Source organism: Acomys minous, assembly GCF_964271855.1.
Source record: "Acomys minous genome assembly, chromosome: 15".
In the NCBI taxonomy this organism is placed as follows: Eukaryota; Metazoa; Chordata; class Mammalia; order Rodentia; family Muridae; genus Acomys; species Acomys minous.
This window is the reverse complement of record NC_140497.1, coordinates 60,727,491-60,749,131: the sequence shown is the minus strand read 5'-3', so window position 1 is coordinate 60,749,131 and position 21,641 is coordinate 60,727,491. Positions and strand designations below refer to the sequence as shown.

At 43.4% G+C, this 21,641-nt stretch overlaps 1 protein-coding gene across 3 annotated transcripts in view; it reads right to left on the bottom strand.

Annotated features, from left to right (window-relative positions):
- Positions 1-224: 224 nt before the first annotated feature.
- Positions 225-21,641, bottom strand: part of CEP135 (centrosomal protein 135) — a 64,038-nt gene continuing 42,621 nt past the window's right edge. For all 3 annotated transcript variants that reach the window (XM_084760502.1, XM_084760500.1, XM_084760501.1), the window contains exons 16-26: positions 19,813-19,928; positions 19,585-19,739; positions 19,125-19,180; positions 18,105-18,273; positions 16,596-16,706; positions 16,087-16,272; positions 10,140-10,349; positions 9,110-9,312; positions 8,339-8,443; positions 6,033-6,146; positions 225-2,355 (exon numbers count right to left, since the gene is read on the bottom strand). In XM_084760502.1, coding sequence (XP_084616628.1) covers positions 6,044-6,146; positions 8,339-8,443; positions 9,110-9,312; positions 10,140-10,349; positions 16,087-16,272; positions 16,596-16,706; positions 18,105-18,273; positions 19,125-19,180; positions 19,585-19,739; positions 19,813-19,928 — 1,414 coding nt within the window. In that variant the 3' untranslated portion in view covers positions 225-2,355; positions 6,033-6,043. The remainder of the gene's footprint in view (positions 2,356-6,032; positions 6,147-8,338; positions 8,444-9,109; positions 9,313-10,139; positions 10,350-16,086; positions 16,273-16,595; positions 16,707-18,104; positions 18,274-19,124; positions 19,181-19,584; positions 19,740-19,812; positions 19,929-21,641) is intronic.

Genomic DNA, 21,641 nt, shown 5'->3' with positions numbered 1-21,641 from the left:
TACCAACTCCCATCAAGATAAAATTTGATTTGGGTAAATTTTGCTTAACTTTAGAATTAAGAGTATTACTAATATAAAATTATAAAACATGTTGGAAAGAAAGAGAAAATAAATTGACAGGTATATTTATTGGTAAAGCTATAGTCAAGCTCCATGATTTAAAATTATTTAAATCAAAAGTAAAAACATCTACAAAAGAACATTCTGTCTTTTAAATTAAAATAATTTTAAAAACTTTATTATAATGGTTATAAAATAATAAGTATGAAAGCAACACATTTATAATTACAGAAAACATTAAAAATGAACATTTAACAAAGTGTGTCTTGTAGCTGCTTTAGGAGGAAAAGTAGGAACAAGTATTTTATTTATGTTTATTTATTAAAAGATTTTTCAAATGACATTGCAAATGGTCCTTTTTGTATATATTTAGCTACAGAACATGAATTTACTCAAAAGATATGGAATTAATAAAATTACAAAGACAGTGGGAAAGTCATCCTATACTCAAATATGAAGCAACTCATTGCAAAGGGCATGCCATGAACACAGGAAGCACACAAGTTACACACAGAGGACCCCCCACCTTTGGGACACACACACACACACACACACACATTTATTAAGCCAAGAGGAAACAAAACATGTTAGTAGTTGATCTTTCACTTGTTTGTGCTGATGTTTAAGTTATTTCCTGATCATAATAAGATCTGGTTTTCTTCAAATGTGAACAGTTGAGACATGATTATTATTTGTGTCCGTCACTTTATTTTGTACTTCTGCTCTTCTTTAATGTTTGTATACACCTAATTTCTTTAAAGTCACAACCTTGAAAGTGAATTTGTTAAAAAGCTATTTCCACTTCATATGCCACAGGGATGATGTCTACATACAACTCTGAGAGACTGGGTGAGTCATACAGGGTCAGAAGCCACAAGTAGGTATTGTCAGATGCATATTGGACTTTTAGCAAAAATACTTTTCTACATTTACCTTATATACTTTCATATTCTGAAATTTTAGACTTTAATTAAATTTAGAATTTAATTAGTAAAAAAAAAAGTACCAAATTTCCATTTTATTGTTTTACAAAACTCTAAGAGTATTTAAGCTTAATTCTAAAAAAATATTGCATCACGTGAAGAGCCCACAGGGCAGCCAAAGTAAGGCAGAGCAAAGATGAATGTATCTTTCCCAGCGCAGTTCCTCCAGCTTACAATAATTAATTACACATGGCGATAACTACTCTATCTGGAGTTCTGCTAATGAGGTGACTAGGCACACAAAAAAGGAAGTTATCTCTTTAAAAGGCTCTATGAATGAAATATCCTATTTCTTTAGAGCTAGGACTCCACTTCCAGGGAAATCCTTTTCAAAGCTGATGGTAATATAAACAATTTTCAGACAGGCAGCTGAGCTTATTGATCTCCAGCAGGTCTGACCTTTCAGAAATAACAAAAGTACCTCAGGAAAAAGGAAAATAGTATCAGTTAAATTTTTGGTTTTACAAATTATGGTTCGAATGAGAAACGTACCCCATAGACTCAGATACTTTAACACTTGACCCCTAGTTGTGGGGTACTGTTTGGGGACTTTTAGGAGGTGCAGATCAGCTGGGCAGCATTTCCCTGGGGGAGGGGCTTTCAGCGTACACAGCCCCTCCTACCCCCTGCTCACCCCGCCCTGTGCTTGCGGTAAAGATGTGATCACTCAGTCCCTTCTCCTAGGGCGATGGTTGCCGCTTGCTGCCAAGCTTCCCTGATGGACTCCTATCTCTCTGGAACCTTAATCTCAGATAAACTCTTTTATTAAAGGAAAAAAAAAAGAGTTCTACTATTAGACTAGATTTAAATATATTCCCCTGTATGATATAGATTGACGTCACACTTAAGAGAAAAGCATCAAATGCATCATTCTCTTAATTTTTCATGCTATGTATGGGCTATAATAAACACAGGTGAAAACCAAACACACCTAAATAATGGAAGAATATTTACATGCATATATTATGGCTCATTAAGAAAAAGATTATTGAAGCATAATGTGAGCATATTAAGTTAATTCACAGTATAAACACATCTTAAGAAGTAATTTTAGTTAGAAATAATAAATCATCACATGTCACATCAGTTAAGCTATTAATACATATTTTGTTTTTCACATATATGAAAATATACATATAAGGCTCTTTTAAAAACTAAACATTTTTACATAAATATCCACTGATTTAAATAAAAGTTGACAGAGGTAGAATTTGTCTCAATGTTCATGATTTGCAGGAACAAGTACTTCAAATATTTCATTACTCTTGTGTTCTTATAAAACTCCATGTAGGAATTCACTGAAAACCATAATCTGAAAGGGGAATAAGGACAAAAATTATATAGTTACTCAGTTTATTAATAAAAAACTTAACTTCAATAATGTTCTAAATTACCGTCTAAAATAAATAAAAGCTTGTTTCCCAGATCTCATCCTCTTTAAAAAGCATCATCCTACTTCTTGCTGGACATGTGAAGAAAAAGCAATAGAAACAAGATGCTGGTTTGCTTGGTCACAGGTTCCCTCAGTGAGCCAGTGTGACACTGTGACTGAAGAAGACATATAGATTTGGTCTTTGCTGCTTGTAGCCAGCTCAAGGCTCCCAGGAGGTACTCAGCAGTAAGAGTGATTTAGGGATGTTGAGGGCTTTGGGGGAGGGGCTGCTCACCAGGAAGATGGCACTGGGTAGAAGAGGGAGGTTAGGGGCCCAGTTACCAATGCTAATAACTATCAGCTTGTTTGTCACGGATTGAAGTCTCTGTAAAGGCCCAAGCGGACTAGGGTTGGAGACCTTCCAGAGAGGTGAACACTTGGAAGTTGTGCTTGGGGGGAGGGGGGGCTCCTGGCAAATTGAATCAAACCTGGGAAGAAACCCTTGTGGGATCCTAGACTTAATAACAGGTAGGTCAGAAGCACAGGTCACTACCCCAATGAGGGGAGCAGTCTCTTCGGCTGACCCCCTTACCAATGCGCTCTGTCTTCAGGGAGAGCGGTTTAAAGAACAGAATTACATTACAGGACACCTCGTTGGAATATGGTGGAGAAGTAACTGTCAGAAAGGTTGTGCTGAATGTGTGACAGCAGGAAAAACAGGCTTTTCCTATCTCCTGTGGTGTTAATAAATAGAAAATAAGAGCAAAAATTAGGCTACCTATTTTTACTATTAGAGCGACACTAATCCGAGAAACTATTGCATGTATATGTAATTTGTTTCTCAGTGCTCACTGGAAAAGTCCTTTAAAATTAGATTTAGTGACATTACCTAAAATCATCTACAAAAGGGATTACTGGTTAATAAACATGCTGCGATACTTTGATAATTGTCATTTATTACAAAATTAGAAGTTGTGAATTTGTTAACAGCTGGAGAGGTTTCTAACGCACCCAGCCAAGTTGGGCCGCAAGTGCTGGTGAGGATGTGGAGAGGCGGGGCCTAGAGCAGAGCTGGTGGTGTGAGGGCAGTTATGTGGGGCATGGTCTGCAGAGGTGGGCTGTTGGCTCATGGAGGGCCTCGGCTCAGGTCTCTAGCACCTGCACAAGAGCTGGCCCATGAGTTAGCCCAGAGCTGAGCAGGTAAAGAAGGACTCCAGGGGCTCGCTGGCTAATCGCTCTAACTCAAGTGCTAGGCTCTAGGCTCAACGCGAGGCCATGCTTGAAGGAATAAGGTGGTGAGCAACAGAGGAAGGCACGCAGCGTCGGGTCCTGGCCTCCCCGTGGCCACATGCAGGCCGGCAGATCACACGTGCACGGACACATTTGCTTTGAGATACTGGGAGTCACCTTGTTGATGCTTGGTGACGCTCTCCACAGTGGAGGTCTCCAACCCAGTTCTCGGTGACCCTTGAGAAGTCTAAGAGTCCCTGAGTTGCGAGACTGTTTTAGGGAATCTATGAAGCCAAAACCAATAAATTATCTGCCATTTCATGTCTTTTTTCTTTCTCAGGGCTACAGCTGAGCTGAGTTTTTAGAGGCTGCCTGACATGAGGGGCCAGCACAGAGATCTTTTAGATGTGCCAGGCCATGGGGTGTGTCATATCCACCCAGTGTTGCTGGTATAGATAACAGGCTGCCCTGGACAATATGTGAAGTTGGATGATGCTCCAATACAGTTTAAATTTATGTAGAGAGGCAGGGGCTATTGGCTCCACATCACACTTGGCCAACTGCAGAATTAAACTGCCTGAGAGTCAAGTAGCAAACCTATCTGCTATCTTGTTCTGAGGTTTTGTAATAAAAGGTAAACTGTCATCAAAGTACCCTCAAAATAACCCAGTACCTAACTGGATGTAAGGACACAGCGACTCAAGGTGAAAGAGGAAAATCAGTGTTTTAGGAATGTAAATATTCAGGGAAAAAGTAGCAATCAGACATTAGTTGACTGGGGGCCCTAGACACTGGCCTCACTGTGTGAAAGCACAGGGTAACCACTGTTTGTAATGGGGACTCTGAGCCTCTGAGGAAATGCTAATTATCTTTTACACACAGCACTTCTATTAAAAGAGGCAAAGAGATGCAGCACTTTAAAGAAACTGACTCAACCATTTCTGCCAGTGAGTCTGCACTCTTCAGTCACTATCTGTCAAAGCCAGCGGCTGACTCAGGCTTCTTTCCTAGCTCCAAGAAGTTAGTACATCCCTTCTTCTCCGCCTCAGCCGACAGAACCCAAACATCAACTGCTTGGGAACTGATCCTCACATCGAGGGAAGATTGGGTGTAAGTGACCTCAGCAATTTCAGCCCTCAGGCTATAGTCAGGGCACCCCCCCCCCCCAACAAATACCAAAGCCAGTCATGCGCAGAGCATAAACTAATGGTTAAGTTTACATCAGGGTTGTCTACTATGCATCAAAAATAAGCATCCCTAAGCACACACATCAGTGGCTGGATCTCATAAAAGCACCACCGACCATAAGAAGGCAGAAATGTACAATTTCACTGAGAAAATCCAGAAACAAACAAGAAAGAACCTGTGCTTTAATGGTGAGGACAGCTGCTTTGAGAGGAGAGCTTGCGGCTGGAACCAAGGCAGGTAATATGTTTGGTTTGGTGCTCGTCAACTAAATGTGTTTAATGTGACCCCAGGGAGCTGTGCACCTGTGATATGGCACCTTTCTTGACTATCTGCCTCTTTGAGGCAGGAACTCACGCAATCTAGGCTGGCCTCAAACTTACTATGCAGCTGAGGATGGCTTTGAACTCCTGATCTTCCTGTCTCCACCTTGTAAGAGCTGGAAACACAGCTTTCTGAACTCATTTTGAGGTCCATTGCAAACTCGTATATTCTATGTCTGGTTCCTACATTTCTTGTGTGGCTCAGACACAGCTAAGAGGCAGATCCACTACAGACAAGGCATTATGCAACCTCTTCGTATCCACCCTCCAGTCAGGAAGGACTCAAGCCCCTTCTGAGCTAGAGTCTGTATCCGCATGTAACCTCGCCTTCACATACTTTGTATAGCCCACCCTGGCCTTCATACCTTTCTCCCAGACCATTCCCCATACACAGCCCTCCATTCCCAGCAAACTGAGTACACTGAGCCTCACACGCTCTTGCCTCTCTAAGCCTTTCCCGTTTCATCAGCTAGTATTTGTACACTAAATTTGGTACTTGGTTAGTATTATCCTGTGGCATCCCATATTTCTTAGCAGTTTGCCATGGCTGGTGATTAAAATGCCCCAACTCCTCTGCAGGACTAAGAATGAACCCAGGGTTCCTGCATGCAAGGCGAGAGCTCCTCCACAGACCCACAATCCTAGCCTTTTTGTGTGTGTGTCGACGCACAGTGAAATGCATGGCAGCTGATGAACATTTACAACTGCACATACCATGTAACTGCTGCCGTGCCACCAACACACAGAACATCCCCACTGCTCCAGGAAGTTCCCCCAAACTACGTTCCAAATCATCTCTCTTTCCTTGATAGGGACAGTCATTTCCACATTTGTACAGCTACAGATTAGCGTTAGCTGTCCTTGGGAGCTGATACATACCTTTCTGGTAACTATGTATTTATATGTTCAGGAGACTGTAAAGGAGACTTCAGAGTAGAACTCAGAGGTGATGTAGGAATGCCATGTCGGCGCATCTCTTGGACTGCTCGCTCTCTGTTGGTGAAGATCACAGGAGAGATAATATGTAAGCAACATGAAAACCTAAAAAGTGGCTATTGCCGTTATTAGTCAACTATATAACACCTACTAATGTTTAGTATTTCTGCCACCAAAACTCTTTTAGTTTGTTTTGCCTTTGAAATGGGCCTTCCTATGGTACCCAGGCTATCCTGGACTCAGAGGCTCAAGTGATTCTCTTGCCTTCGTCTTCCCAAGCAGCTGGAAACACAAGTGGATGCCTGGCATAGCCTTATATACTTTTACCAAATCTGCAGGGTTAAAACAAAAGGTTTATTAACTGTATTTTATTAGTATGGCGTTTTCCCTGCAAGCATGTCTGTGCACAACACATGTGCCTGGTGGCTGTGATGGGCAGAAGCGGGCTAGTTACAAATGGCTGTGAGCCACTACGTAGGTACCAGGTCCTCTGCAAAAGCAGCCAGTGCTCTTAACCACTGGGCCATATCTTCAGCCCCAGTTTGTAGTTTATCTTCAGGAGTGGGTAAAATATTTTAATTAAAAGAATACGCACCATCAAGCCTCTCACGCAGTGTGTGTGTGGGGGGCGGGGAGGTATATATCAACTCAAAGTCAGTCATTTGTACTGTGCTAACCTGTCACTGCAGCCCCAGTGCACCCAAGCTGCATACTCCCCTCCTCCGCCTCTTCCTTTCTCATCTATCTGCACACAAGTCTAGCTTTCTCATGTCTCTAACCTCCCTTTCCTCACCCTCCCTTCCTTCTCAGTGTCAGGGGTCTGCCTGCACCTGCCTGTCCCCCCTGTGGCTCCCCGGTCTCTGGTATTTTCTTGAGTCACTCAGCACTCAGCTTTTCTTCCTACTGTAATTGCTCAAACCTTTCCTTTTTTTCAGTATTACCCTGTCAAAGAGACCTCTAAAAGACATTTTTCTCTCCAGATTTCTCCCTCACTCCAAAAATCTGAATGAATGCACGGCACACTGCCGCACCGCAGCCTCTGAGGCCATCAAGCACTGCGGTAACGAGATTGCTTTGCTGCCTCTTTCGACCCACAAGAACCAGGTTTTGCCTTGAGGATGGGGCGATGGTGCCACTTAGTTTGATGGTAAAGAGCAGGGAAGATGTATTCATGAGGCCCAGGGCTAAGGAAAGGGGGTGGGTCTTTAACTCTGGGCCGTAGAGAGCATCACTGAGGGTCTTGCGATTACAGGAAAGTGTGGTTATCATTAAGAAAGAGAAGTCATTATATACAGCTTAGCATTCATCTTCCAAATTTCAAAAATCATCACAGCTTTCATACTACTGCTGCAATAACGTTTCTATTTGTCACAACCACTGACGTCACAGCCAATCCTCTCTGTACTTCACGCACCATCTCACTCAAGTGTCGATGAAAACAGGGAAGGATACAAATTTTAAATGATCCCTAGACAATTTTAGCCTACTCAAGAACTAATCTCAGGTGTCTAAGGAAAGAGCAGCAGGAAAAATGTAAGTTGGCTGTTGATTTGGAAATTTGATTTTAAGTCATTCCCCTTTGGACACTGGTCTCCCAGGCTGGCCTTAAGCTCACGATCCCTCTGCCTCAGCCTCCTAAACGGCGGGGCGCAGGTGTACGGCATGTCTGGCTTGGTTTAATTGTTAACCAGGTCTCCTCTCTGCAACACTAGGGACTCGGAGCACCTGCACTGAACTCTGAGCGTGGGCATGATTAAGGAGCAGGAGATGGCTGTAGAGGTCAGGAGCAGGGGCTTGTGTCTCAGCAGTGGCCATGCCACTTACAAGTGACCTCAGTGTCCCACATGTGGGCATGAGAGGCTGGGACAGCCAGACGTGCTGCGTGCACAGCTCGTGACTGCCAGCTGCTCTCCTAAGAGGATCGCCATCATCACCTCACGATGATGTGCATTCAGAGCCTCCAATTGCACTGCATTTGGGGGCTCTTGCAGGGACCTTTGCCGTTTCCCCTCTATATCGTCCTGACCCCTGCAGAATGCTCCCAGAAGCATTTCTACAACAGTGCTGATTTCCTTACTACAGGGAATCAGTCTCTTACAGAATCTCTCTCTGTTGGAGAATTGCCCAAGACATTTATTTTACATATTAATACTAAAGCAGCTTGCTATTTGTAAGCCATATTAAATCCTCTTTGAATAGGATACAAGACATGTAGAAATACTGTTTAATGCTAAAAAGAAATGTCTCACCGTTCATATCGCTCATTTGAAAACTGCCTTTTCAGAGTATCGTAATCCGTCTGCAACTGTGTCACTTTCGTTCGAAGCATGGAGGTTTCTCGGCTTTGGCTAGTTCTTAAAAAACAAATTTAAAGATCTCAAAAATAAAAAAATGAATGGCTACTTTTGTAGAATCAAGTGCAAACACAAACGGAAGTGAGGTTTAAGAACAGAGGCCACAGGCTTTCAACAGTAGCCTTCTCAGAGTCGGAGTTTCTTTCACATTTTTTGATTTATGGAGCTGGTAGCGTGTGTTGTACGTGCAGTAGCACCAATCAGCTAGAAACAGGATATAAGACATTGCCTTCCTTGCCTCTGCCTCACAAAGAGCAGTTTTAACTCTCCACTGCCCTGTAAAAAGCCTATTCTTCTGCATGCTCGAAAGTCCAGGCTCTTCTCTTCTGAGATGACGTCATCACCAATCTCCTCGATGGGGATGAACACCCCTGCTCTAAGCCTGTCCCACTGACGGCACATCTCATCCTGACATGCCTCCCCAATAAAACGCTGTGCACGCCTCACACTCTTCCTTGACGCTGCCTTCTCCCAGAAGCTCACTCCTCGCTGCTCACTCCCATGGCAGCACGTTGGGGTGAAGATGCGCACAGCTGGGCTTTAAACGGCAGGTCTCCTGAGCTATGCCTCTGGACGTCCACATTCCCATACTGCCCTCGCTACCCAAAAGTGGAAAACCACTTTGTCAAAACCACTTCGGCCCCCCAGGCTCTCCGTGACACTTACAGTTTGCTCTCGGAGAGGTTTAACTTCTCTTTCAGTAGCTGGATCTCCGCATCCTTCTCATGGGAGGTCAGGTGCGAATGGAATTCTTTATCTCTGTTTGTAGCCAGCAAGGACTCAAGGTTTTTAATTGTCTGTCTCTCCCCTGCCAGTTGTTTTTTTAATAGTTCTGATTCCGATTTCACATTCTCTAATTCTGCTACCGCCTACAGGAAAAACAGAGATTAATTTAGTGAAAATTTAGGCTTAGCCTGAGAAATTATTTATCTTAAATATAATGGATATGGACTCATCAATTACTTCATTTTTGAGTACTAACTGAAGACTTCAAAACATTTCTTTAGCTGTAAGAAAAGCGTCACAATTTAAATGGCATCTTTGCTACTTCTACAAGGGCTTCCTTGGCTTTAAGGCATCCTCCGCCTCAGCAGTGACCAGCAGCCGTCCTCCTCATCAAGAGGACAACAGAGTATGGTCCTCAGCACCCCGGGGCAGCCAGGAGGCCCTGTGCTCTATGTAGCACACTTACCCTCTGGCCACACAGTCGAGCCAGTGCCTGACCTGACGAGAGAGACGTAAAGGCGTACTCATGTGAGAGCACACACCAGCCTGTTCAAAGTAATGTCTTGACTTGGGAATGGCTCAGTCTGCTTATCTTTCAATCATCAAATTTTACTTTTAAGTAGAAAAATAATGAATGTTCCTGATCCACAGCTAGAAAACGCCTAATCTCCAAAGTACCATCTCTTCCCAACCCAAACTGTGTCCTCTTTTTATTTTCTCACAGTACTGAGACCAGGGTTCTCGCACGAAAGCAAGAATTCCGTCTCTAACTACAACCCCCTCATCTTCAGGCTCCGCAGACAAGTCCCGCAGAGTCTGCAGTCTAATCCAGTTCATAAAATCTGCAGTCAGAGGGAACTAACAGGGAACACATGAAACAGAATGTAAAGTAAAAAAAAAAAAAAAAAAAAAAAAGCCCCTGCATGCAGAGTCCCATAAAGCAGTGTGCGCGGCAGCCTCCAGCACCTACCCGCTCCAGCTCCAGGCTTTTGGAAGTCAGCTGCTGGGTCATGAGGTCTTTGCCTGAGTCAAGCTTGATGCAAAGTTCTCGGAGAGACGACAGATCACCTAACACTGTTGTTTTCTCGTTTTCGTGATGCCGCAGCTCTTCTTCTAACTGAGACATGGCTTTTGCCATTGATGAGATCTGAGACTCATAAGCATGATGCGCATTTATGTGCTGAGAAAAGAAAAGTAACCCAGTCTTTTAAGTGCAAGCCTTCAAAGATGGCTTCAGGAACTTACTTCAGAAAACCAAGTGCCAATTTTTGCATATGCTAAAATATTCTCAGGAAGTAACTTGCTATTTTAAGATGGCCTACTTAATGCATAAAAGGAGTAGCATATAGCTATTAATCATAACAACTAAATATCTCATGTATATATTTAGAAGATACAAAGATGAAAATGATATTAAATTTTGTGATGAGTAATCTTTAAAGTTTTTTTCCTTCATAAATGTCCCCTGTTATAATTCTGCTTTTTCTCATCAAATAGTAATAAATAATAATATATAAATATATGTGTATATATTTACAAATCATTCTTTTAAATTCTAAATCTCAAAAATAAGCACCTGAATTTATACTTAAATTTAGTCTAGTTTATTGTCTAACTTCATAAGATTTTAATAATTTTGAAATAATGAGCAAAATTTGAAATAATAAAATATTTTCCTAAATAAACCATATCTTAAAGTTATTATTTAAGTTTTATGTGATAACTGTGAATTTACATAAACTGTACTTTGGGGTTTCAGGAAGACAGTCACTTTTAAAAAGCAAAATGACTTTAACAGAGTTCACGGAAATCAATCATTTAAAAAACATATATATATAGTGCAATGAAGATTATTAGATATCATAGCTCCAGAAAAGTAAATACTTGAATTTTCTAATGTTAGTATCTTCAGCAAACAGCAGTTGCCCCAAATAAATTAAATATAAATACATAAAGCCAGGTTAACAGTGTAGCTCACTGGTGGGACACTTCCCTAGAACAAGGCCCAGCACTCCAGCCTTAGCATTACAAAACAAACCAAAAAACATATAAAAACTAATTTCATATATCACATAAGAATATTAGCAATAATAAAGAATAAAAAAGTAAAGAATCACTGTAGAGGAATTTTATTTCAGAACATGGCTTCTTTGGCAAGAGGTCACATCCAAAGACCGTCTTGATCTGTGTGGTGGCTGGAATACGGACACGCCCTCAATCCCAGGAGACAGAGCAAGCAGGTCTCTGCATTCACAGCCAGCCAGAGCTCAGGAAGAGCTAGAAAGAGTGAGCTTATTCAGCAGTAAGTCTCAGAGGCTGTAACATTCTAGGCCTAGATTAGATTGTACAGAGGCTAGAAGCTTCCAGGACTAGGCCTAGGTGAGCAGAAAGTAGCAAGACTCGGAGATGACAATCAAATCAGAAGAGTAAAATTTACTTTTATAAACTGCCTCTAAGAAGCTATCAGAAGCAGAGAAGCACGTGTTTAGTAGAGCATCTGTGGGCTTACTCTACTAGTTTGGAGCTGCCATTACAGATTGCTGCACACTGTGTGTGGTAGTCTAACTGAGTAATGTCCTCCATAGGCTCATGTAGCTCAACTAATTAGTGGCATCTTATGTGAGACTGAAGGTGTGATCTCAGCTTCCTGTTCCGGCCTCCAGCTGCCATGTTTCTCTCAATCCTTATTATGGATTTATTTGCCCTCTGAATCCGGAAAGCAAAATAAACTCGTTCTTTCCTAAGTCCTTTTTGGTCACAGTGCCTTATCACAACAACAGAAATAACTAATGACACCAAGTCTCATCATTTCCCCTTCAGATCTGGAGGCTGCAAGCCAATATTCCCTTTTTTTTTTTTTTAAGATTTTCTTTTTATGTGTTAGGGGTATTTTGCCTGCACATCTATACACCATGTGCATGCAGTGCCCACAGAGGCCAGAAGAGGGCGTCAGATCCCCTAAAACAGAAGCTACTGGCTGTTGTGTGCCACCATGTAGGTGCTGGGAATCAAACCCAAGACCTCTCTAAGGGCGGCCAGAGCTTTTAACCACGGTTGGCATAATGTTCTTGTAGACTGTGTTCAATTTACCCTCTCCAGTTTGTGTAAACAAGTCACCATTTGTTCTTTGTGTGGTCAATAAAAACAAATTAGCCAATGCTGAGCAGTAGCAGAGAATAGGGTGGGACATCCTGGTCCAGTGAGGGGAGGAGGAAGAGAAAAAGGAGAGGGTGGAGTCCCGAGGAGAGACCAGGAAACATCAGGAGAAATGAACTGGGCCCAGGAGATGATTTAAAAGCAAGTATAATGTGGGAAGTCTGAATGGGAAGAAGCTATACTAGCTCGGAGGTTTAGGATGGAGTAATTATTGCACAGCATTGTGCTACAGGCTGATTAAATAGATCCTGGTCTCTCTGTGTGGTTATTTGGGTACAGAGCTGGTTAAGGAGTAACTGCTGATTTCACTAAAATAATTCACAAATACTAATCATCCTTCAACAACTACTGAGCCATTTCTCTAGACCAGCTCTTTCTGGAGACTCTGAAGCACACAGTCTCTGTGCCTCTCCTAACTCTCTTTGCTGGTTGTGGCCATCAGCTTGCCTTGTAGACGTCTCTACCTCCAACTTCCCAGTGCTCTCCTGTGTCCCAAACTGCCCCCACCTTAGAGACACACGGGCTGTTCTCTGACCTACCCAGCCTGAGCTAATCTTAACCATGTCTGCAGACAGGTCACAGTCACAAGTATCTAGGCATTCCAGGACATTTTTCGGCAGTCATAATTTTACTAACTCTGAACCCTGCAAAGTTTAGGTCCTTTTCAAGCATGAAACACCTCCACTGTGGCCAACGTCTTTTATTAAATAGGGTTTAATGTTTTGAACATGTGTTTACTGGTTGGAGGCGTATGTGTGGGGATCAAAGAACACCGTGCAGCAGTCAGTGTGGTCTTCCCACCATGTGGGATCTAGGAATAAAACTCAAATAGCCGGCTTTACAAGTACCCTTACCCAGCGCACCAACTAACTGTGACTCTGGCACACTTTGGGGTAACATTTTTCCCTACCTACCAACCTCTAATACTAGAAAACAAGCTACCTGCTACAGCAGTGTGTTAGCAGAGGAGACGGCTTCACTCTCAACAGGAGGGCAGGAGGAATGAAGCTGGTTGACAGCTGTGCTTGTCGGCTTTCACTTACTATGACAAAATACTGAAGAACCATCTAGAAGGAGAAGGTGATTCTGGCTCACAGCTCTAGAGATTTCACGCTCACCTGGCCCCACTGCTCCTGGGTTGAGGTGAGGCAGCAAATACGTCATGACAGATGTGCATGGGCAACTCTGTCCAGAGAAGCCCACGTATCTCATTGCAGCCAGGAAGCAAAAAGGGGCAAAGGAAGGACCAAGGTCCCAGTGTCCCCTCAGATCCACCCAGTGAGCTAACGTCCTCAGTGAGGCTCTACTTATTAGATTCCAACTCCCTGAGGTAACACCACAGGCTGGTGACCGAGTCTTTAGGAGACGTGTGAGATTCAAACTATGGTCCAAAGCCAATCTGGAATCAACCAAAACAATGTCTATTCAATTTCAAGTCTTTTTTTTTAAAGATTGATTGGTTGATTGTGTATGAGTGCTTTATCTGCAGAAGAGGGCATCAGATCACATTCTAGATGGTTTTGAGCCACCATGTGGTTGCTGGGAATTGAACTTAGGACCTCTGGAAGAGCAGGCAGTGCTCTTAACCACTGAGCCATCTCTCCAGCCCTCAATTTCAAGTCTTAAGGGTAATTGTCTGTGGCTAGTGACTGTCCCCTGGCCTACCAGGATGTTCACGTTCTTAATCCTCAGACAGCAGCACTACCTCTACCCCAAGCCTAGGTCCATGGCCTCTGGCTTCTCATGGCAGTGGAAGAGCCACCAGCCTCTGAACTGCCCTGTGGAGCTCCTCTGTAGCTTCTGGGCCACTCTTAGAGTCACTTTTCCCTTTTCCTAATGGTGACAGGGAGCCACAGTGGCCCCTCTTCCTCTAGTAAGACCCCAGAAGCCCAAAAGTCTTCCTTGCATTTTATGTGTCTTTCAATCAAAGCCGAGTGTCCGCTGAGATGGCTGCCTGCATCCGTGATCTCCGCCTTAAGGTTATCTAGTCCACGACAGACCCTGCCTAAGGGGCCATTATGTGGGCATGCTGAAATGCTTTTGAAAGCCACTCAGTTCCAGTCCCTCTGCTGGAGAGCCCCTTCTGCTCCCTCTCTTAAACGAGGCCTCCCTCTCACACTCAGTCAAATGCTAAACTTCCTCCCTTACATGTTCTATTGACTTCCCCCAACTGTCCCTCATTTTTCCACAGGCTCGCTCTTTTCCAGTGTCCTGTAATACGCTCTTCAACTGGATTTGAGACCTTGTTAGAAGAAGCATTCCATTTACAATAACATATGCATTCTGTACCTAAAGAATTTGTATCCCCTCTTTTTAAAGTTTATCTTCTCAGAGACAGCATCTGCTACAGCTCACGCTGGAAATCAGGATGATCTTATACTCTTCCAGGTGCTGGAAGAGTAGGCATGTGCCACCACCCCTGGTTGTGTGGTTGTGGGGTGCAAAGTCCAGGCTTTCTGCATGCTGGGCAGGCTCTCTACCAACTGAGCTGTATCACAGGTCAGCTTCTCCCATCTGTGAAGCCTGCAGAGCTAATACTTCTGTAAATATCTCTTCAAGACAATCCAGGCTTTTCCCACTGCACACATCAAAACTGCTCTAGTTTTGTTCATTCCCCAATCCTGAGAGGTCTGCATTTTCCAGTACTGACTACAACAGTGACCTCTGCTTGATGCCCAGACCTGGTCAGTATTCTGGGGCTGCGACACAAGTGGCCACAACTTTAGTAGCTTAAGACACAAACTTCCTCCTCACAGATCCAGGGGATAGAAATGCAAATGCCAAGTGACAGCAGAGTCAGGTCCCTCTGGGGATTCTGCTTCAGAATCCACCCCCTGCCTGCAGCCAGGCGGCCACCAACAACGTCGCCTCCATCTTTGCACAGAGTCTTCACTGTGTCTTTGCTTGTCTAGATCACCTTTGTTTTATATGGGTTTTAGTCTCAGGCATGGCCTCATTTTACTTGATTATATCTGCAAAGACATTACTGCAAAATAAGAGGCTAAAGTTTAGGATCTAAATATATACATATTTTTTCTGGAGAGTCTAACTTTATGCAGTACAGAGTCATTACTTTCTCCTGAAAGATGAAAATTAGAAAATTATACCAAGAAAACAAGCAGGCAATCTATATCAAACTGATAGGCCTTATTAATTTAACTGAACTCAAAACTGTATTAATACACACTGTTTTCCCCTGTCATTATGATGAAAGCTCATTTATGTCTAAATGCTGGGCCAGGTATATTGCTCTCAACTCTGCTCCTGAGCTGTTCCTTTAGCCCTTTGCTAGTCTTTTTGTCACGGCAACCATGAAAGTAAGTAGCACACCATGTTATATATGTCAATATATGTCAATATCCAAAATGTGGAAACAAACTTCACTAAAGGGTGAACAGCTAAACTGTGTGTTAATGCATTACTGTGCATCCTTGGAAAAGGACAAAACATGCTTTTAGACATGTTTTGAGATTAAGTGAGCCTGGGGAAGATGGGAGTACGCCACAAGTGGAGATCAGTGCAGTGTTAAGAATGTACTTAGTGCCACAGGACCACAGGCTTATGAGTGGCTCAACGGCAACTCTTATGCCACCCGTCTCCAACTCCTGTGAGAAAGGCAGCGGGCACCAGCGAGTCATGGGATTAGTAGCAACGAGTTAGCTCTGAGCTGGTGCTCGGCAGTGGCCACGGCCCCACCGCCCGTGGGGTCTCTGAGTGTGCCAGTTCCCGAGCGGCGCCGCTGCTGGCCGGCAGTCCATTACCTCCTGGATCTCCTTCTCCAGGAGCTCCACGCGCTCGCGCAGGTGTCTTCGCTCCGTGTCGATGGACAGCAGCTCCAGGCGGACCGAGCTGTTCTCCCCTTCGGCCTGCTGGGCTTTGATCTCCCAGTCCTCAGCACGGTTGTGCAGCATCTGGAATCTATCCAGCAAGTCTTTGTTTTCTTGTTCCTGGTTTACAAACAATCACATTACTTCTAAGTCAGTACTGTCAATGGAACATCTATATCACACACACATACACACACACACACACACACACACACACACACACACACACACGGAACTGCGTGAATTTAGGAAACAGGAATATGTGCACAAGCACTCTACTAATATCCATGGGGAAATACAACGTTAGTAGGAAAGACCTCTACTGTCAAACGCCTACCATCTAATCTCAAATGTCCAATATCTAATGCTGCAGGCAGGATTAAAGGCACAGGAGAGTTCTGAGAATGCCAGTCTTAGATGCGAGCTAACCCCTTTCTCCTCACCTTAGATGCCATTAGGGTCTCCCACCTGGACACCTCAGTGATGTACTTGTGAACTCTGCTCTTCATTTCGTCTTTCTCCTGCACTGCTGCTTCCAATTCGATTGAGATTTCCTGTAAGTCAGCAAAGCAGAAAGAGCCCCTTTGGAAGTGAAGAAGAAAAACGGGAAAACCTCTATTGTGTTAGCTTTCTATGACTGACCTTTGGGGGTTGGTGATGCAGTACGTGTGCAGTGTGTATGTGCGCGTGTGTGCATATATGTATACACATGAGTGTGTGTGTGCAGTACGTGTGCAGTGTGTATGTGCGCGTGTGTGCATATATGTATACACATGAGTGTGTATGTGTGCAGTGTGTGTGCAGTGTGCATGTGCGCGTGTGTGCATATATGTATACACATGAGTGTGTGTGTGCAGTACGTGTGCAGTGTGTATGTGCGCGTGTGTGCACATATGTGTACACACGAGTGTGTGTGTGTGTGTGCAATGTGTGAGGGCACAGCTGTCCTTCTCTACCAGTCTCCCCCATCCCCCCGAGTCAGGTCTTCCACTGAAAGTGAAGCTCCGCATTCCCGTGGGGCTGGCTGGCCAACACGCTCCCGGGATCTACTCATCTGTGACCCCCAAGTCTAGGGTCACAGGCAGCCATGCCAGGCTTTCATGTAGGTGTAAGGATTTGAACTCAGAACACCCTAGTTTCATCTCACACCGGGCACTCTTACCCAGCTCTGATGTTGACTTTTTAGCAAACTTTACCATAAAACTCCCAAGACAGGTCTGACCTTGTATTTGATTTTACATCAGGGCCAGTTATGGTCAGTAGATGACATTACAAAGTTGAGATAACTACAATACAATTGCTACTAAATAATACTGAAGTAATTCTTTACACATAAAATAAATCATAAGCCTGAAATAACCCAGTACAAATAAGACCTTATAATATCTGCCACTTAAAATGGCCTTGTCTCGACTAACAGGCATTTCCCTAAGACCACAGAAGGAAGCATATATCACTGATGCTTATCACAGGTCCCTTATAAATAAAGAAGACTTGCCCTAAGAGTGGTGCCGCTGTCCTCACCCAATCCTGTGACCGTGACTGCTAGCACAAGGAAAGCCATGCTCCCTAGCAACAAAAACCAAATGCTATCAGGCTGGTGAAACTACCTGCCACTCCCACACTTGGGAGGCCAAAGAAGAAGATCACGTCAGCCTTGGCTACATAGGGAGTTCAAGGCCAGTTAGGGCTATGTGGTAAAACAAACAAAATCCTAGGAAGGAAGTTCAACTTCAGATGGACAGAAAGGGAGGCTGCAGCTGCGCTCGTCAGCCCCCCCTGTGGTGGCTGCACTCTGGGAACCAGCCTTGCCAATGCCCTCACGGATGCCACTACCCTTAAGGAACTACACTGCATACATTCAATACTGTTGCCTTTTAGAAGAAAATATTTAGAAGTTTAATACTTAGAAAATAAGTAAGTTCATGAAGGAGCCCTGCCTGGTTTCATACCTGGTTTTCCCTCGCCATGGTGGCCAGGTCATCTTGTAACCTCCTGTTTTCCTTAAAAGAGATCTCTCTGGATTTCCCAACTTCGTCAAGCTCCTTGTGAGCTGCGTCAAGCTGGCGTCGGAGGCTGTTTATCTCTCGGTCCCGATTAGCCAAGACTTCCTTAAGCTGTCTGTGGAAGAGTGGTGAGGTAGTAATAAAGCATTATGGGAAACTCTAGCTCACTGAAAATGAGGCTTTAGCACCCAGTAAGTGTATGAGTGGAGTATAAAACTGCTGCCGTTGGACACTAACTAAAAATACTCAGGTGCTTTAGATTTCCCTCAGTCACTGTATTTAACTAAAGCCATACAATAAACATTACTCTGTAAGTTAGGCAAACATAACATTCCCAAGTGTTCAAAATAAAATACAATATAAAACTACATTAAATATTAACTGGGGTTTATTTGTTTTTATTTATTTATTTATTTATTTATTTATTTATTTATTTATTGAGACAGGGTTTCTCTGTGTAATAGCCTTGGCTGTCCTGGACTCGCTTTGTAGACCAGGCTGGCCTCAAACTCACAGCGACCCACCTACCTCTGCCTCCTGAGTGCTGGGATTAAAGGTGTGTGCTACCACACCTGGCTATTTAGTGTTTATATTTCCATTATTATATAAAATATAAAGGCATGTAAAATATAATTAGTGATTTTAAAAAAAGGCTTAAAATCTTCCAGTCACAAAATATAAAAATTGTTAGGCTTAACTCAAGAGCAAATGCAAAAGCTAGCTACTAAAGCAATCTAAGTTGAGATTACCAGGATTGAAGAGATGATTACATAAGTATAAAGAGCAAGTAGATAAAAGCACAGGCCAGAGGCTACAACAGCACAGGGTGCAAGTCAGAGCTGGGGCTGAGGAAGCAAGCCTGCGACCGGCAAAGCCAGGGACGCCACAGGAGGTTCTGCTGTGTAGGGAAGGTCTTATTTGCTGGAAATTTCTCAAATTCAGAACCCCATTTCATTGATTACTTACTTCAAAGATGTTTCATACTCTGTGACTGTGACCTTCATTTGGGCAATAACTTTCTCCTGGAGAAATTGCAGAAACAAAAGAATCTATCATTCACAGAGAATCATCTCTGACTAAAATTTGGTAGCAAGCAGTTAAATACACAGTTCAGTATATACACTGTACATAAAGCAAGCTCTAAGTAAACATAGCTCTATCCCCATCGCTAGGTCACATCTCAGCATGACTCTACCTGCCTAAGAACTGCAGCGGCTTCTTTAAAGTGTGCTTTAATGAGACAAAATCACATTTAGAAATAGGTAAAACCCCATCTTAATGATTCCATCACTAGGATAGAAGGAAATCTAGTGACGTCAAAGACAGCCCTAGGTCTAAGGAATTCCCTCTGGGCAAGCATGTATTTTAACTGGAGGATAACTAAGCTCCCTGCTGAGACTTGGGACAACATAGGACACATACATACTTTACTGAGGAGGCTTTCCTGCAGGCTGGCGATCTGCTCCGTCTTCTCATCCACAGTCTCCTGGAGAAAGTCCTTCTCCTTGTCAATCACTCCGATGGTCTTCTTCATCGAGTGCGCTTCTTCGTTCTGTGACGTCATCTTGTGGGTCAGTTTCTCTACAGAGGGAGGGGACTGTCTGTTAGGTGGAGGCAATTAAGGTTCACAAAAGCAAATTTTCAAAAGGCTCACCTAGTTTTTCTTCCAGAATTTTAATTTGTTCTTGGGCTGATTCAAGTTCACCTCTTTTTATGGCAAGTCGGTGCTGAGAGTCATCAAGTGAGCGCTGCAGCTGCTCTTTCACTATCCTAGATCAGTGGACAGACAAACAGCATTCTTTATCTCTCACAGAAAGAGCTCTGTTAAATGAGTGAGCCTAGAGACTTTGATTTCTTATTTAAGTTTCTTTTATTTCTTATTATAAAGCTCTTCCAGTATACTCAATGGCACTCTATTATTCAAATCATTCTTGTTGTCCACCATTTGTCTCCTAAATGGTTCCATCTTCCTAAAAATAACATGGTATAAAAATGAAACTAAGGGCTGGAGAGATGGCTCAACGGTTAAGAGCACTGGCTACACTTCCAGAGGTCCTGAGTTCAACTCCCAGCAGCCACATGGTGGCTCACAACCATACATAGTGAGATCTGGTGCCCTTTTCTGGCACGTAGTGTAGGTGTACATGCAGGCAGAGTACTGTATACATACATAATAAATAAATAAATCTTTTTTAAAAATGAAATTAATTGTATATTCTCTTCTAGAAGGTTCTCGGTAGTTTTAAATCTCCACAGTTCCCAAAGTGATGAGTAAAACAAGACACTTGTATAGAAACAAAGCTTTGTAGGAACACTAGGGCATGCTGAAAGACAAGACACTGGCACTCAGATTCCTCACAGCAAGTGAATGATGGCCCCTGAGAGGCAGGAAGGACACGGAGCTGCACTGACTTCTTAGCACTCTACAACTGAACCAAGTCAGAAAGATGCCGGGTTTGGGCAATTTGACTTGAGAAAAGCATCTGTAGTCCAGGTGGCTGCTCCTGAAACCCAGAGCCACGGTGTGCAGGGACAGCATAAGGGGAGGGACTGTGTACATGTTAGTTCACACAAAACTACCAGGGCAGAGGCAAAGGCGCAACCCTAGGCTGTCTCATACGGCTTTCTGTGAGGAACGCCAACAAAGCCCATAAAGCCACTAAGGCAAAGGCAGTGGTTCTCACCTTTCCTAACGCTGCGACCCTTCACATCAGCTCCTCATGTTGTGGTGACCCCAACCATAAAATTATTTTTGTTGCTACTTCATAACCGTAATTGCTATTGTTATGAACTGTAAGTACCTATGTTTTTGGATGGTCTTAAGCAACCCTGTGAAAAGTTCTTTGGACTCCGCAAAGGGGTCGCAACCCACATGTCGAGAATCACTGCTTTAAGTGACAGGAAAATGGAATGACCCATGGAAGCCTTTCTGAGGAGCAAATGGTTGGCAGTGCTTCAGACTCTAGGCAGAAATAGCATCTTCTTTGCATGTAATGTTATGAACGGTGACATGCTGATGCTTGGGGTGGAGCTGACAAAAGCAGCCAGGGTAGCATTGCGACTGATACAAGGAAGCCCTTAGGTGAGTCCTGAAAAGGCGCTGCCCCTTCTGTTCCAGTATAGAGAGGACAGGGACCAGAGACAGCCTGCCTGACTGCTGCCCAGAGTCTTCTTGGCGGAGGCTGGGAGGGAAAGCCCATGGGCCACTTTGCTCACTAAACTTGAAAGGGAAGTTTGCAAACCATGTTGTCAATAAAAATGAACCAATGTCTTAGCTTTAAAAGTTACAGAGGATAGAGATGATGACTTCCCAGCAGGGAAAAAAAAAGAAAAGAAAGAAAAGAAAGAAAGAAAGAAAGAAAAAAGAGTAAAATTGAATTTAATTCTGGCTCTCCAGCTAACAGACCTGAGCCTGGCTTAAATCATCTCTCAGCCTCAAAGTCCATAGTTACACTACATTACACTGGCTGGTGCATACTCTCA